Source organism: Orcinus orca, chromosome 2, assembly GCF_937001465.1.
Source record: "Orcinus orca chromosome 2, mOrcOrc1.1, whole genome shotgun sequence".
Taxonomy (NCBI): domain Eukaryota; kingdom Metazoa; phylum Chordata; class Mammalia; order Artiodactyla; family Delphinidae; genus Orcinus; species Orcinus orca.
In genome coordinates this window covers 99,422,844-99,440,465 of record NC_064560.1, presented here as the reverse complement: position 1 = coordinate 99,440,465, position 17,622 = coordinate 99,422,844, and the positions used below count along the sequence as shown (strand labels likewise).

General features: G+C 35.1%; 1 protein-coding gene across 11 annotated transcripts in view; it reads left to right on the top strand.

Annotated features, from left to right (window-relative positions):
• Positions 1–14,900, top strand: part of RNF111 (ring finger protein 111) — a 111,643-nt gene extending 96,743 nt beyond the window's left edge. For 6 of the 11 annotated variants that reach the window (XM_033437018.2, XM_049705970.1, XM_012534779.3 and 3 more), the window contains 7 exons: positions 1,828–2,176; positions 3,851–4,003; positions 5,000–5,126; positions 8,649–8,741; positions 10,100–10,195; positions 11,445–11,572; positions 13,246–14,900. In XM_033437018.2, the coding sequence (XP_033292909.1) occupies positions 1,828–2,176; positions 3,851–4,003; positions 5,000–5,126; positions 8,649–8,741; positions 10,100–10,195; positions 11,445–11,572; positions 13,246–13,363 (1,064 nt within the window). In that variant the 3' untranslated portion in view covers positions 13,364–14,900. The remainder of the gene's footprint in view (positions 1–1,827; positions 2,177–3,850; positions 4,004–4,999; positions 5,127–8,648; positions 8,742–10,099; positions 10,196–11,444; positions 11,573–13,245) is intronic. The other 5 variants (XM_049705975.1, XM_049705974.1, XM_049705973.1 and 2 more) reach the window with 3 other exon arrangements.
• Positions 14,901–17,622: the final 2,722 nt, after the last annotated feature.

Sequence of the window (17,622 nt, the reverse complement as noted above, 5' to 3'; positions counted from 1 at the left end):
TGGATATGTTAATTAAACATTGTGGTAATCATTTCATGTGGTATACATGTGTCAAATTATATTATACACTTTGAATATATTGTTGTATTTGTTAATTATACATCAGTAAGGTTGAAAAAAATAAAATGAAGAGTTAAATAAACTGATTCATTCCAAAACAAGACTTTAAAATTCTGTTATATTTGTGAATATTCTTTCTTGTATAATGATTATAGAAGTAGAAAACCTTGACATGAAACTGGGAAAAATGCTCTAAATTTGAGGAAGGATAGTTAACAATGATAAAACTTAGTGACTTCCTTTTTGATGACCAAGGAGTACTGAGCTTTGTGACTTCTTAGCGTAAAGCATTGATTTGAAAATATAACTTTTAGAAAATCAGTTTAAAAATATGTCACCACTTACATTGAGCTTAGTGAAAGTTTCCTTTAAATATTGTGAATATTTAGTGACTATTTCCTTTAAATAACAATACATACTAGCAAGGTTTCCTTTGAAGTATGGCTGAATGAGTCCATGGTTACCTAACTTTCACCACTGATGCATGAATCAAAGCAATTAAAAATTGAAGGCAGCCTTTCTGTAATGAAACTAGAGAATTGCTGTAGCTTCATACCAGGCTACCAAGAAAAATCTTACAAATAAAATGAAATTAGAGCTAAAATCCAAAGAGGAGACATACTTATTTTTAGACCTCAAACAGATGCATATCCCTCAGAGTAAGAGAGATATGTATTCCTCTGAGGGACCTTTCAACAGTCACTCTGCAACATAAAGATTCAGGATGAAGAAATGGGCGAAACCATCTTTATAAAGGCTGATTTCCGTGGCAAGTTCCTGGCAAATATACCCCCTTCTTCTTAATGTAGTACTGGAAAAGTGGCATGGGGCAGGAGGAGAAGTGCACTAATGGAAGTATATGTTTGCAGTTGTGCCTAGGACTCGCAAGTTGCTTTCCTCTTTCTAGTGCTCTATAACCAGTAAATGACAAAGGAAAACAAGATTTATGTATTTATAAGTATATAATTTATACATTTGATTATACAAAAGCAAAATACTTGAGTATGGCAGAGTAAAATTGACAGGAGACAATTTGGAAAAATGTTTATACTACCTTTTTATGACAAAGCTTGCATGTATACAAGGAATACTTATAAATCAACAAGAAAAAGGTGAATAATAGGCTAAGAATATGAATAGATAATTCTGGGAAGAAATGTAAGTGGTAAATAAATACATAATTTTTTTCTGGTTAGCATTTAAAATATTTAGTGATAGTGTAATTAGGCAGGAGCTGTCGTGTACTGCTGATGGTAATTAATTATGTAAACTTTGGGAAGGGTGTTTTGTCAACCAGTATCTGAATTTAAATTATTCTCTCAGACTCAGAACTGCTTATAGGAATTTATGCTACAGAAACTCTCTGTGAGCAGTGTGTGTGTGTGTGTGCGCGCGTGCACATGCGTGCGTGTACACACGCGTGTACGTGCATGTACGAAAGAGCACAAGGGGAATCATACAGATGTTTATTGCAGCTTTGGATTACTTCCAGTTTTTATCAGTGGTGATTTCTTCAATAAATTTTGGTGCATTCCTATAGTGGAATGCTGTGAAGCTGTGAATGAAGTAAAGCTATATATATTGACATGAGAAGGTACCTATGATTACTCAAAGAAGAAAGCAAGATGCCAAACAGGACTAAGCAGACTCAAGCATCGATAAAGTATTCATAAAAATTAAATATGTGCTAATATGTCTGTAAAATATAATAGGAATGTATTATGCCAATATATGCTCAACTGTATGGTGCCTGTGCTTTTCTTACAGATGCTTCTTTGACAAGACCACTTCATCATCAAACCTCTGCCTGCCCCCACTCTCACGGAAACCCTCCTCCTCAGACTCAGCCTCCGCCTCAAGTGGATTATGTTATTCCTCATCCTGTACATGCTTTCCATTCTCAAATATCTTCTCATGCAACATCTCACCCCGTGGCACCTCCACCTCCAACGCATTTAGCCAGTACTGCTGCACCAGTCCCTCAGCATCTTCCTCCCACACACCAGCCAATTTCACACCATATTCCAGCCACAGCACCTACAGCACAGAGACTGCATCCTCATGAAGTGATGCAGAGGATGGAAGTTCAAAGAAGGAGAATGATGCAGCATCCAACGTATGTTTTATGTTTTTAAAAAAATAATCACACTTTATTCTTTTGCCTTCTATTTCCATTGGTCTTTAAACCTGTAAAGTCTTTAGAAGTGATGTAGCTATCCTCAATTAATAGTGATGTAACTTAATCCTCCGTTCACTGGGAAATTAATTCTTTACTAACCAGAATGTTCCTCCGTCTCATCCTGAGTTGTAGGTGCTGACAAAAAACAATCTATATCAGGTTATTTAGTAAAATCAAAGCCCTTTCAGGATATAACCCAAGGTCATTTATTTTTGCAAGCTAATCTTTGTTTCTTCAGTAGTCCATACTAAAGATTAATGTTAAAATTGGTGATCCTGAGTAACAAGATGTAAAGTTATTAAAGATTGAATTTGATTTATTTTATGTTACCAACCAGAGGGAAGAAGGGTGTTAGTAGAAGTTTTCAACAGCTGACATTGAAAAACTAGTCTTATTAACTTAGTTTATTTATAAATTTAAATATTAAGATATCCCCCCCCCAAAAAAAGATATTCCCCAAACATTATGAAAAGACTATAATCGAACTTTTTGTTTTCTTTTGAAAATTCAGGATCTGATATTCTAATTTAGGGCAGCGTACTTTGTTGGTCTTATTCTGCCTGCCTGTTTTGGTAAATAAAGGTTTGCAGGAAAACAGCTACACTTGTTCATCTGTGTATTGTCTGTAGCTTCTTTCACACTACAGAAACTAAATTGAATAGTTGCAACAGAGACCATGTAGCCTATAGAGCGAACAGTATTAACTATTTGGCCCTTCCAGAATGTTTGCAAAACTCTTGATCTAATCAATAATCTGGCACTTGTGTAACTTCTTTCTTTAGTTATATAATTTAAGGTTATATTCAGAATCTCTGGCTGTTTCTGCCATTCTAATATAGTGACCCTTTATATAGAAAGTTGCCAATTTCATATTCATATCTTCCAGTATCTAGAAAATTAAGATTAAACATGCAAAATCTGTAAATGTGTTCGAAACTAATAGTAAGAATTAGACTATAAAAAATGAATCCCTGGAGCTGTTTTTTCTTAAGTGCCATTTGTTTAGAACTTTATGACTATTTGCATTTGTAAATTTGACAGACTTTAGACTGGAAAGAGAAAATATAATTAGCTGGGATGACAGAGTGTGAATGGAGGTAATGTCAGTTCCCTGGATGGGTTGACATGTGTGTTTGAAAAAAATGCACAAGGTTAAAATTTTTTTCTTAGAAGTTTTATCCATTAAAATGGATGAATATTATTACAGTATAAAGGTGAAGCAAAATAAAACAGTTTCCATTTTTCTGCTTTATATGTTTATATAAAATAACTTCTTTGTGCCTGTAGCATATGCTGGAATATTAATTTTAAAAATTTTATTTAGTTCCTATTATTCTATTTAAAATACTTGCTGTAAAGCAGGTATGCAAGATAATGTTAAAACTGCCTTTTTCCTTGGGTGATATTCAGATTGGAGGCATTGTAATAAATGAGCAGTGAGAATTTGTGGGATTATGGTTTCTTGATTTATTATTAATCATTAAATTATTTTATATTACATTTTTATAATTTATAGAATTAATTTCAAGACTAATCTGTAGATGTTTGTAATAGTAATACTATATTATTTTTTCTACACTAAGAAATAACCAATTATTCAATTATTTCCAGTGGTCTTTTTGTGTTCTGTGTTTCCAGGCGGGCACATGAACGCCCCCCACCCCATCCACATAGGATGCATCCAAACTATGGTCATGGGCATCATATTCATGTGCCTCAGACTATGTCCTCACATCCTCGACAGGCTCCAGAGAGATCTGCCTGGTCAGTATCTTGTTTATTTCAAAGCTATGCTCAGTTTCTTGTGGTGGAAACCTGGAAGAGATACTTTGTAGTGGAATGCCTAGAGAAGGGTAGTGTGGAGAAACTGAATTCCAGCTTATCTGTGAAGCACTGCCTCTGGGTGAGTCCTAAGAGACCTGGAGAGGAAAGAGTAGCAGCTTGAGTTCTGGGGCAGGGAGTGTGTCAAACAGGAGTAGAGCTTTTTGTTGTTGTTGTTTTTCAGGGATCTACCGTCAAAAGTTAACTCCCTAAACTTTTCATAAGTTCTTTATCCACTGCCCCCCACCTTTGTACTCACATTTGCTGTACCACCCTTAAACCCTGCTGTTGACAGGGGAAATCCAGCCAGCATCCTCTAGGCTTGTGTTCTTTCCTAGAGAAATGGAAGCAGATTTGCATTAATTTTCTTTCTGGATCTGTTATCTGTGGGCAGTCATTGAGATCTTGATCCACAATGACTTTTGAGACAAAGCATAAAATGAAAATAAATAAAAGAAGATTTGGCATTTACCAAATTTTACTCTTTCTAAAATTTTGTTTACCCTTGCTTTATAAGGTAATTGTCCTTGATGCCAACAATCCAGAGGCACTATCCAACAAATGGAAGACCTGGGAGCACATTCATATAAACCAAAAAAGCAACCTCTATTCTATATGCTCCTCAAGAAGAATCAGACTTTTAGATTGGAAGGAACCTTAGGGGCCATTCATTGTATTCCCTTCCTTTGTGAGATGTGAAGCTGAATGCAAGTGCTTCGCTCCTCACGCCCACAAAATTGGATCTTTGAATGTTAATTCCTAAAGTGAATTTGAAATTATTAGTTATATCCTTTGGGCTAAATTATCTTTTTTTCTCAGCTAAGTAAGATAAGAATCTTCAGATTACTTTAAAAAATGTAAACATCATCCCCCATTTCTGTTGATAATAAAGACACTGTAAAGATGTCTAAAATTTAAACTGTTCTCCTCTTTTGTCAGGGAACTGGGAATTGAAGCTGGAGTGACTGCAGCTACTTATACACCTGGAGCATTGCATCCTCACTTGGCCCATTACCATGCACCACCTCGACTTCATCACTTGCAATTAGGAGCTCTTCCTTTAATGGTAAAATAGGAACCTTTCAAAATTCTGACATAGTTGCCTTCGAAAACTATTCTTCCTTTTCTAAATTAAATATTTTATTGGAAATATTTTTAATGTATTAGTTGTTAATAGGTGTTTCAGTAGAAGTTGAGAATTATTATTAGATTGAAACTGTGCTATAAGAAGGTATTAGATATATTAAAATATGTGTTTGTATTTGCATTGTAAAATATATTCTTCTTAATGTAAAAAATGACAAATTTTTTTCTTTTTATGTGAAGATGACAATCTTGATCTACTCTCCCTAGGACATGGGCTTTATTTTGTTGTAAGTGGTAATGGGTCTGTTCTAATGCATTCATACTTTATTTTCTGATCAGCAGGACTGTATTAATTCTCTGTATCTGATTTGAACAGATTCAGATTTTGTTGATCCATTTTGAGTTCTAAAGAACAAATTTCGCAAAAATTGAGTTTGCTCTTCACATAATACATATTGTGTGGTACAGAGAAGTGAGTAGTTTTGTCTTGTAGGGGTAGAGGCACTGCAGAGAAGGTTGCCAAGACACTTTATTATACATGCAACTTCTAAGCAGGCTTTGGAAGAATTGGGAATGGTACTCTTACAGTGGCTACAGCATGTAAAGAGCTTTCAAATAGCATAAGCACAAGGAAATCCAAGTAAGTTGGTATTTCTAGATCTTAGGGGTGAGGGTCATTCAGCAATGAAGTATCTGCCCTGCTAAGAAACTAGGACTCAGGAACCATTGAAAGGGGAATGTCTTGATCATATTTATGTTGTTAGAGTGATTTAATCAGATTGTAGTTAAATAGACCCCCTCTTTAGTTGTCTGTAAAATAGATTTCATGGTAGGAGAAGGATACTGGTTAGGACATTATAGTAGAAGAGATAAAAGTTGGTGAATGCCTGAACAAGGACAGTGGCAGTTGACATAAAAATGATGGGATACATTTGAGTAATATTTAGGATGACTTCCAGATTTCTAGCTTTGGTTATTAGGTATATGGTGTTGCCATTCACTAAGTTGGAGAATATTAGATGAGGGTTTAGGGAAGGGGTTATTAGGTGAGTTAGGTTTTGGACATACTGAATCTGAGATAATATGTGTATCAAGGTGGGATGTCCAGTAGGAAGTTAGGTTTATGGTCTGGATCTCCAAACAATAAACTGGTATCTGAGTTAAAGATGGGTTGTGATCTGTCAGTGTACAATATATATGTGTCACATATCTGTCATATTACATGAATCCATGGAAGAGGATTAGATTTCCAGGAAAATCTAATCTAATTTGTCAGACTGACAAGAGATTGACAAAAACCTTGGAGAATAATAATACTATATTTAAATGATAATACTGTACTTCAAACAAAAAATTCCAAGAATTGGCTAGAGAAGTTGAGGATAAATAAAGTTAGAATTATGTCAAAATAATATGGTCAGTAGCGTTTCATCACAAAAAAGTAAAGTTTGAAAAATGTTGAATGCATTTGGCATGGGAGTGGTTATTGGCGGCTTTTGTCAGAGTGATTTCAGTAGTGGTGAGGGATGGAGATGGGGTGCCTCTTAGATTACAGTAAGGAAGGTTAAAAAATGTGGAGACTGTGAATATAAACTACTTGCTTTATAAACTTGGCTGTGAAGGGAAAGTGGGAAATAGGGTTGGCATTTGTTCCAGGTTTAGAGAGGTAATTTAGGTTTGGAGAAACTTGAAGGTAATTTTAGGTTTAGGACAGAACAACATTAGCATTAGGGAGGGCTTGTTTGAAGATGTCGCGGAAAAGGGGTGGGTAGCAGCTAATTAAGGATGACCCAGGGTCGGGGAATAGGAGAAGAGGGGAGCAGGTGATAGAGCTGACCTTTGAGTAGGAGAAAGAGGAAGTTTACCCCTAAAAGCTAGAGAAAGGAGGCTAGGGAGGGTTACAGGAGAGGTGCAGCTTTAAGTAGTTTGGAAGGCAGGAGTTCCTTTCTGATTTTTTTCATTTTCCTTGGAGATGTGTAGGAAGTTAGATTATCTGCTTAAAGCTGGATACTATTGATCTTGATTATGAGGAAAATTGCAGATATTTAAATACTAGGCTATTTTAAGGGTAAAAGTTATTGCTTATTTTAAATTCTTTTCCATGTGTGAATTGTCTTTTAAAGCTGTAAAACCTGCTAGAAGTATGTTACGATTCAGCAGAAGCTGATTAAAAAATAATTTTGGAGATTTATTTATAAAAATGGAAGGATGGTGCTCTGTCTCAGAATCTCCGTTTCCTAACACTACGGTCAACTCTTGTTATTCATGGTAGTTATGTTGTGTAGATTTGCTGTGAACGCTGACTAAGGAGATGTTGAACTATTGGGGTGGCCAAAAAGTTCGTTTGGGTTTTTCCATACAATGTTACAGAAAACCCCGAACGAACTTTTTGGCTAACCCAATATTATTCCTAAGGGTAAATACAGCCCTAGGTTATTGCAAGCTTCTAGTCACAACAACCAGTCAATGCATTATGTTGCTTTAATGTGTTTTTCTGTTTAGAGACACCTTATTTGACATATACTGTTGATTCATTAACATTGATCTCATGGCCAGCAACACCATAACTCATGCCTGAATGAAGCTTATCTACACATATTTTCTGCATAAAGCACATCACAACCTTTTTGCACTAGGAACACTAGCCAACAATTAAGCATTTTGTTTGGGAGCCATTTTAAACAATAAAATGATCTGTAAATAGCACAAAAATGTGAAAAACATTGCACTAAGTAGATTGCAAAAAAGACACTTGTTTCCAGTGTAAGAGCTGAAACAACTTGGCAGGGTCTTCTTCCTCTAGGCTGGGAACACGTATTGGGCAAGTCAAATTTTTTGCTGCTCTGTGCAGGTCCATGAATGACTGTGAGAGCATGACTATTGATTCTGGAGTTACAAATAAATTCAAATAAATTCTCTCAAGTAGGTGAGTTCACAACAAAGACATCCATGAATAATAAGGATTGACCATGCCTAACAAAAAAATTAGAAAACACTGTTAAAACTTTCACTAACAGAGCCAAACCAAAAAAGGAGCCAAGGGTACCTTTGACTATTTGGGAGTTAGAGGAAGGGGAGTAAAACTTTTATGTTGAAGTTAAGTTTTGTGCATTTCTGTTTCTTAATACTGTTCAATAAAGCTCTCTGAAATTGATCAGATCTTATAAAATTTTAGCCTTTATACGTTTAGGCTACTAAGAACATCGTTCTTAGGTTTGAGTATTCTTTGTGCAAAATAAATCAAGTAGAAGAGAATTGTTGTCTCGTGGAACTGCTGTTCCCTTTTTTTTTCCTTCTGATGACGGTTTGAGTTATTATAAAAGAGGTCATTTTTGAAGAGGAACCTGTTAACAGAATGCTTTTTTGGAGCTATAAATACTTATTGAAGTTGATTTTTGTGAGAAGCTGGATGGAGAGAATTGAGTGTCTGAATTATTCAATGGTAGCAGCAAAACTTGAGCCTATTCTTAATTGATTTAGCCTATCTCTTCTACTAAAATAGGTTCCTGACATGGCAGGCTATCCTCACATTCGTTACATTTCATCAGGCTTGGATGGAACATCATTCAGAGGTCCTTTCAGGGGCAATTTTGAGGTATGTAATAAAATTAATGAAGATATTTGCCACAGTATCCGTAATGCAGAGAGAGAATATATGTAATATTAATATTTACAACTGTATAGGATTGCTGCAGTGGCTGGGGATCAGAAAGCAGTAAAATACCTGAATTTCTGATATTGCTTCTAGGGATTATTATAGAAAAGTTTATAAGTGATATTAATTTTAGTGTCAGAAATTACCCGAGTATTTGAAGAAGAGTAAATGAAAATATCTAATACAGAAGAATGTAGAAATTTATTGAATTAATATAAATATCAGATAAAGAACCATACTATTAAATGTGGGAGAAAAACCTTAATGCTTTTTTTCAAAAATAAATGCAGTAGACTTACGTGCTTTATTGAACCCATGTGATGTTTGTAATACATTAGAATTGAGCAGTAACATTTTCTATATAAATCTACCTTTTGCAATATATCTTGGAAATCAGTACTATCATTTTTTGGACCAATTCATTGTTTTCGATAGCTCTTATATTGTACTGTGTGGATGAATATAATTTAACCATTCTCCTAGAAAATCATTTAGGTTTTTCTAATATTTTCCTACTACAATCGATGCCTAATGCTTTTTGACTAAGCTTAATTTTTAGAGAAGCATTGCTGTAGAAAAATAAACCTAAGTAATTCAGTTTTTCGCTAAATATCTTCTTGTTTGAATTTTCAGGAAGAACAAGTCATTTGAATATGATGTAAAGTTTTTTGGTTTTTAAAAAAATTTATTTATTTTTGGCTGCATTGGGTCTTCGTTGCGGCGCGTGGGCTTTCTCTAGTTACGGCGAGTGGGGGCTACTCTTCGTTGCGGAGCATGGGCTGTAGGGCACACAGGCTTCAGTAGCTGCGGCACACGGGCTTAGTTGCTCCGCGGCATGTGGGATCTTCCTGGACCAGGGCTCGAACCCCTGTCCCCTGCATTGGCAGGCGGATTCTTAACCATTGCACCACCAGGGAAGTCCCTGATGTAAAGATTTGTTTCTTCATGTCAGTTTGGAAGTTGGAGTCATTGGGACTTAGAACTATTGTTTGACCTGTTTCCCTATTTTACTACAATGATTTCATCTTCTACATGCATGCACACATGCTTACTGATGTACATAATACCATGCGGTAATATGCTGCCCTAGTCTGCAAGGATGACTTTGCCATACCACTTCAGTTGGCTGAGAAAAGAATTATAAACAGTCATTTGCCTTACTGTATATATGGCTTTTTGAATACTCTATTTACATTGCAGGTTTATAAATATGGAACTTTATTGCTTTTACAGTATTGACAGTGCTGTTCAAGGAATAATCATCCTGACTTTTAATACTAGTTATTCTTCACCTTCAGGAACTTATTCATTTGGAAGAAAGACTAGGAAATGTCAATCGTGGAGCATCCCAGGGGACAATTGAAAGATGTACATATCCACATAAATACAAAAAAGTAAGAATTTATTTTATGAAACATCTACATTATTATTGAAATGCATAACATTTAATATTATGGACTTCCTTTGAGTTTGTGGAGTCTAGCAACTACATTTTTTTTTTTTTTTTTTTTTTTTTGTGGTACGCGGGCCTCTCACTGCTGTGGCCTCTCCCGTTGTGGAGCACAGGCTCCGGACGCGCAGGCTCAGCGGCCATGGCTCACGGGCCCAGCCGCTCCGCGGCATGTGGGATCTTCCCGGACCGGGGCATGAACCCACGTCCCCTGCATCGGCAGGCGGACTCTCAACCACTGCGCCACCAGGGAAGCCCTACATTTTTTATTATTAAAACAATACATGCATGTGGTTAAAAAAATTGAAAGTATAAAAATATATACTCTGAAGTCTGTTACCCTACTGATCCTAGTTTTCCTTCCCAGAAGAAAAATCATGCTTAAACATTTCTTAGGTATTCTTCCACATATTTTTAATAATATGCATATGTATATATTTTTCTTTCACTTTTAAAAATAAAGGGGATAATATACACACATTTTTGCACATTTTCTTTTCATTCTATATCAGCACCTACAGATGATCCATATTCTTTTTAATCAGTTATACAGAATTCCATCATACAGTAGTACCATAATTTAACTAGTCAGTTATTTTGATGGACATTTAATTGACCTACATTTCTTATATTCTACCCTTATATTCCTTATGTAGTATTACATCTAGAAGTTATGGACTAGGCATGTTAAATAAATTGCTTTCAACAGACAACAGTGTTCTATGCTATAGAGACTAATAAAGTGTGAAATTTCTGTTCATTGTATTTTTCATCCTTTTTCTAAGAGTATTAATGAGGTATTACCATTAAAGTCCTTTCAACTGTTTAAGCTAAATACTATAATTAGCATTAATTTTTTGAATGTTATTTGAAATGTTCATTAGTAAAATAAAGTTTATTTGGCTGTGCTCACGATAGGACAAAAACAGTAAATAGTATTCTAATTGTGGATTAAAAATGATAAATTTCAAGCTAATGAATTTCTGTTACTTTTAATTTTGCTTTTGATGCTGATTATTTAAGGGTCTTACAAGAACACTTAGTTGATAATAGTCACTTAATTCATCCTTTAATTCATGACAGTTTTGCCTGGGAAATAAGTTGTGGGTGAATGTGTGGTTTTGTTTTGTTTTGTTTTTCAAATAAACACAGACTTTACTCAGTTGTTCAATAATGTCATCTCTACTAATAAGGTAACAACTGATTGGTTCTCACAGAGGAAACTGCACTGCAAACAAGATGGGGAAGAAGGGACTGAGGAAGACACAGAGGAAAAATGTACTATCTGTTTGTCTATTTTAGAGGAAGGTGAAGATGTGAGGTAACTAGACACTAATTATCTAAAATCCATTGTCAAAACTGTACAAGATTTTATTTGAAAGTAGACCAGAACCCAAATAAAGATAACTCCTGGCATACCCTGTTACCAGTCTCTGACATGTAGAATTGCCTTCTTATAGTGAGTGAAATAAAAAAGATTAAAGTCTCTGTATTAACAGCAAAGGGGTGTGGATGGGAAATATACTACCTGTTTTGGGGCCACACCAAGACTTGGCCAGGGAAATTTTATGGTCAAAAATGTCTTCTTTAAATCTTGCAGGAAGGAGAATTTGAGAGGTGAGAGGCTTTGGAGGCCAAGACAGATATATTAATGTATTCTCCAGAGCTTAAAGAGGGGGATCCAGATTAGCTCCATGCAGTTTGTTTTACAGCATCTTTTATAAAGTAATCTTGTTCTAAAATTTCCTCTCAGTTTGTAGACTGTTTTCTTCTTGCAACTTTGTGATTTAGGAAATGTTATTATGCTAACCAAATATTAATTTTAGACTTCTCTTTTTATAATCTCTTAAGTTAATTGTTTTGTTCCTATTCTGGTTTTTTCTAATGTAACATAATCCCATATGAAACAAGTTCTATAACATATATAAAAACTGTATAGTAGTTTTGTTGCCCTAGTTTATAAGGAAAACTTTATCGTATTTCTTCAGTTGGCTAAGAGAGAGAAAAATTGTTACAAAAAGTTGTCTACTATACCACATATAAGGTTATTTGAACACTGTATTTCCAGTGAAGATTTATAAATATGGATGATAATTGTTTTTACAATATTGACAATACTGTGCAAGGAATAATTGGAATACCTCTTTTTAGCTATTTTTACAAAATATTAGGAAGTCTGAAATGTATGACAACTCTTAACGGGGGTGGAAGTTGAAATGGACACTTAAGTCAGTAACTTTTATCCTACTGTTACACTTAGATTTAACGTTACCCTGTTATTGCACGGAAGCTTTCTTTATTTCTCAATTTCCAATTGGTAGTGTAGTGTACTAAAGTAAACGTCTCTTTTTAACCTAATTTTAAAAGAGTAGCGTAGAATTAAGTGGATATAACATGAAAACAATATTATTAACCTTTAATCAATCAGGTACTTAAATTTAATATGTAAAGATCCTGTAGACAGAAAATAATATTGCATATTAAGACATTCCTTAATCAGAATGATATGGCTGCTGTATATTTACAACATAATTTCTAAGGCTTTTGAGAGAGAATTAAATGAGATTTTTTTCAAAGTGCTTCACAAATACAATGATTTGATATTTAAAAATGTACTTACAGTATTATGTTACAGGAAACATATTGCCAACTCCAGTGCATTGGCAGCTCATGTAGAGAAGCAAAGCTGGAATAATTGCTAATGTAATTGTTGTTCTTAAAATTCTTGAGATTTTACATAATTTGATTCCATACCTGTGACAGTTAATTATCTTGGTCATTTATACATTATATTGCCCAGAGTATTAACTTAATGTAGGTGTAACTCTTGAGTACAGAGGGGTGTTTTTTTTTTGTTTTTTTAACAGAAGAGAAAAATGTTTAGTAACTTCAGAACATTACTGAATTATTACATGTATCATTTGTTTAAAAATAAATGCCACTACACTTGTCATAAAATTAATTTTTGCTTTTTGTTTTGTTTGCCTATAATAGACGCCTTCCCTGTATGCACCTTTTCCACCAAGTGTGTGTTGACCAGTGGTTGATTACCAATAAGAAGTGCCCCATATGCAGAGTGGACATTGAGGCCCAGCTGCCAAGTGAAAGTTGACACCATGTTTCAGAACTCTTACCCTCCCTCTCATTCCCACCCTCCTGGTACTGCAGTCTACCAAAGATGGCATGACTTACCTGCGCAGATTTGGAAGCCGTGAACTTAGAGTGCTGGCTCTGCTATATGGTACAACTAATGCTAGACCTACAGTTTATGTATACAGTTGATTTTGATGTATTTATAAAAGCTTTTTTTTTTCTAGATTTGACATTTTTCCTGTATCATTTTACTGTATTTTTGCATGGTTCCTTGTATTGCATTTCTTTGCACATATTATGGGCTTGTGACCCTAAACTTGCAGGCAAGATTAGCTGCTTTAGTAAGTAGAATTTCGTGGTCTTTTTGTTTTTTACATAGTACCAGGTCTTGAGAATTACGAATTTTTTTTATCCATTACTAACGTTTAATTTAATCAATCATGTACTTTAGTTTAATGTATAAAGATCCTCTAGAAAATGATAATATTGTGTATTAAGACATTCCTTAATTAGGACAAAATGGCTGCTGTATATTTACAATATGGAGTTCTGAATTAAATACCATTCTTGATACTGGGAACAGAATACAAACCATTTTCAATCAGATGCAGGTGGTATTCACATCACCAGAGTGATCAATAGAAATTTTCTTGGTGTATCCTTTTCCTTTCAGCACAATGCAGATAGAGTTGAATATTGATATCATACATTTAGACTGCTGTTCTGATTGTATTTATCTTTTTCCTACATTGTTTAGAACTTTATTTCCCAGATTCAATTTTTGCTGCTGTGAAACAGCTCTGATGAACACTAAATAGTAATTTCAATTAGCTGGATTGTACATACTTGCAGATTTAACAAAATTTTAGGGAAATTGGAGAAGACATGTAGAATTTTGTTCAGTCTTCTGCTAAGCACGTATATTAAAGATATCTGCTTACATTGATTTTTGTAAACACATTTAGTCAGGATTTAGAATTGCAGTCATCGGCAGGTATCTGTGCATTCATAGAACTTCTAAAGGTCCCAGGATCACTTTTAAAGGGATTTTTATTAGTTTAAAGATAAATAAAGTCAGCTGAATCTACATGTCTCTTGTTTTATTTCTCTTTAAACTTGAAAACAGTAAATCTGCAGATACTGTGAGGCACAAATTATACTGTCAACCTACTGTTGCTCTGGTTTTAGACTCCCACTTCATACATTACCAAGAGTCGATCACTGATTTAAAAATTTTAATTTCTATAGTTAAGATTTACTGCATAATATAGAATATTAAAGTTAAGTTAATGTACTAACATTTCTCCTTTGGAGAAAGTTTTAATCCACTTAAGGATGTGTATTATCAAGATACTTTCATATACAGGATAGCCTAATTTTATTTGTCTAAATATGCTTAATATGCCCCAGATTGCAAATGCATCAGTCAGTAACATCACTGTCTGTATGTGGAAGACATGTTCCCATGGGTCATATGTGAAGATGTCGATAAGCTTGCATTAAGCCACCTGCTTTGTAAGTGGATTGATTAATAAATAACTTATATTTCTATTGTCTTTGTGTTTCATAATTCATTTTTATAAAACTGTTTACACTGAACATCTTGGAATTCAAAACAGTGATCTCACTCAAGTTGACATTTGCATAATTTGATGTTTGTATTCATTCAGTTATGGCTACTTGCCCTTGTTTTGTATTAGTAAATGTTATATCGTAGTAATAGGCAGTATCAGCATGCTTCAACATAGTATGTGTAGAGATGGAGGATGGACTATGGTTTATAAATTTGGATATAAAATAATATATTTAAAAAGAATACTAGGGACTTCCCTGGTGGTACAGTGGTTAAGAATCAGCCTGCCAGTGCAGGGGACACGGGTTCGACCCCTGGTCCGGGAAGATCCCACATGCCGACGGGCAACTAAGCCCATGTGCCACAACTACTGAGTCTGCGCTCTAGAGCCCACAAGCCACAATTACTGAGCCCGCGTGCTGCAATTACTGAAGCCCGTGCGCCTAGAGCTCGTGCTCCACAACAAAAGAAGCCATCTCAATGAGAAGCCCACGCACCGCAATGAAGACCCAATGCAGCCCCCCCCCAAAATTATAATAATAATTTAAAAATTAAAAAAAAGAATACTAGATGATTAAGCTGCTGTTGTAGAAGGGTTGTGGGAGGAGTGGCAAGACAGAATGAGAGAGAGAAAAAGAGAGAGAGAGACTTTGTTTGCCATCTTACTAGGGACAAGAGCTAGTAGCCTGTCTTCAGGTAGCCTGTGATGGATGTAGGACTTTACCACTGGAAAACCCAGGGTCTGTGCCAAGGGGTAAGATGGGGAGAATTCTATACAATGGAGGCCTTCTTCATGCTCCCCAAAACACAAATACAGATAGATTTCTCTCTTTTTTTAATATTATATCAGATTTAGATGCACAACTACCTATTGACCTGTTTAATGATTGCTACTGATTTTTTTAAAATCTAACGTATCATTACTTTAAAATTTATTTTATGCAAGTATTTGTAGCATATACCTGAATTGTTAATGCAGGAGCTTCTTAAGCTACTGCAATTAATTACAGAAAAATGTGATTAGTAATGAACCAAGTGAGAAAGAAAATAATTTTTAGTATTTTAACTTTCTGTGCTTTGTTTTGGTGTCTTCCATATCCTGCTACATCTTATGTCAAAACGAAAATTTCAGTGATAGCTATCCAAATACTTTAAAAACTCTTTTGTCAGCAAATCCTTATGTTCATCGTTGTTAATATGCAAGTGATAAACTGATATTTGAAACATTTTTTTTAATCTGGTGACTTTGTTTAAGCTGCTAGCACATTTCATCATTTGAAATGTTCATCGTTGTTAATATGCAAGTGATAAACTGATACTTGAAACATTTTTTTTATCTGGTGACTTTGTTTAAGCTGCTAGCACATTTCATCATTTGAACCATAACTATTTGACAGAAAACTAGCTCTGTTTTAAAAATGCTATTTGTAATACAAATTAAAATGTAAACGCTGTAGACATTTTGTGATTAGTTTTTCATAAATGGGAATAGCTTAATTTTGTAGAAAATGCATCCTGAATTTTTTTTAACATCTTTATTGGAGTATAATTGCCTTACAATGGTGTGTTAGTTTCTGCTTTATAACAAAGTGAATCAGTTATACATATACATATGTCCCCATATCTCTGATTTTTTTTTAATTTTTATTTTATATTGGAGTATAGTTGATTTACAATGTTGTTAGTTTCAGGTATACAGCAGAGTGATTCAGTTATACATAGACATGGATCTATTCTTTTTCAAATTCTTTTCCCATTTTGGTTATTACTGCATCCTGATTTTTAAAAAATTAATTAGTTTTTTTTGGCTGTGTTGGGTCTTCGTTGCTACGCGCGCGGTGTGCGGGCTTCTCATTGCGGTGGCTTCTCTTTTTGCAGAACGTGAGCTCTAGGCGCGTGGGCTTCAGAAGTTGTGGCACTCAGGCTTCAGTAGTTGTGGCTCGCGGGCTCTAGAGTGCAGGCTTAGTTGTGGCGCACGGGCTTAGCTGCTCCGCGGCATGTGGGACCTTCCCGGACCAGGGTTCGAACCCGTGTCCCCTGCATTGGCACCCCTGCATTGGCAGGAGGGTTCTTAACCACTGCGCCACCGGGGAAGCCCTGCATCCTGATTTCTAATTTAACTTCCAAAACCTCTGGCAACAGTAAATTTTCTTGCTTATTCAAGACTTGACATGTCACAATATTGGATATAGCAATATTGAAATATTTTCTCTCAGTTATAGATTTCACTCATTTCCTTGAATTAAGGGTTATGTCCAAAACAGCTATTTCTTTCTAAGAATATTTTCTTTCTCTCTCCTCTGTATTCTATACAGATTCACAGGCCACACAGTTGATCTTTTGGAGTTTTGAAAAGAATATAGTCTGGTGTCAGACAGACTTGGGCTTAGAATTGTTTACCTCTAAAAAACTTAAGCTTTCTGAGCTTCATCTTTCTTATCTGTAACAGAAATAGTTTGTTATTAGAATTAAATGAGATGAGTGTGAAGAGCTTTGCATATAGCACATACTTAAGAAGATACGTTCTCCCAGTGCTTGCTCATCCCACCCCACCGCCCAAATACCCTTGCCCTTGCTGACAAATGGTAGCATAGCAAGATGCTGAACCATAGATCAGTGTTTGCTGTAATCTTTACTCTTACCCAGTCCAAGCAACGGATTACTAGATAAGAATGAACAATCCTCTTCAGCCCCTCAAATTTTTC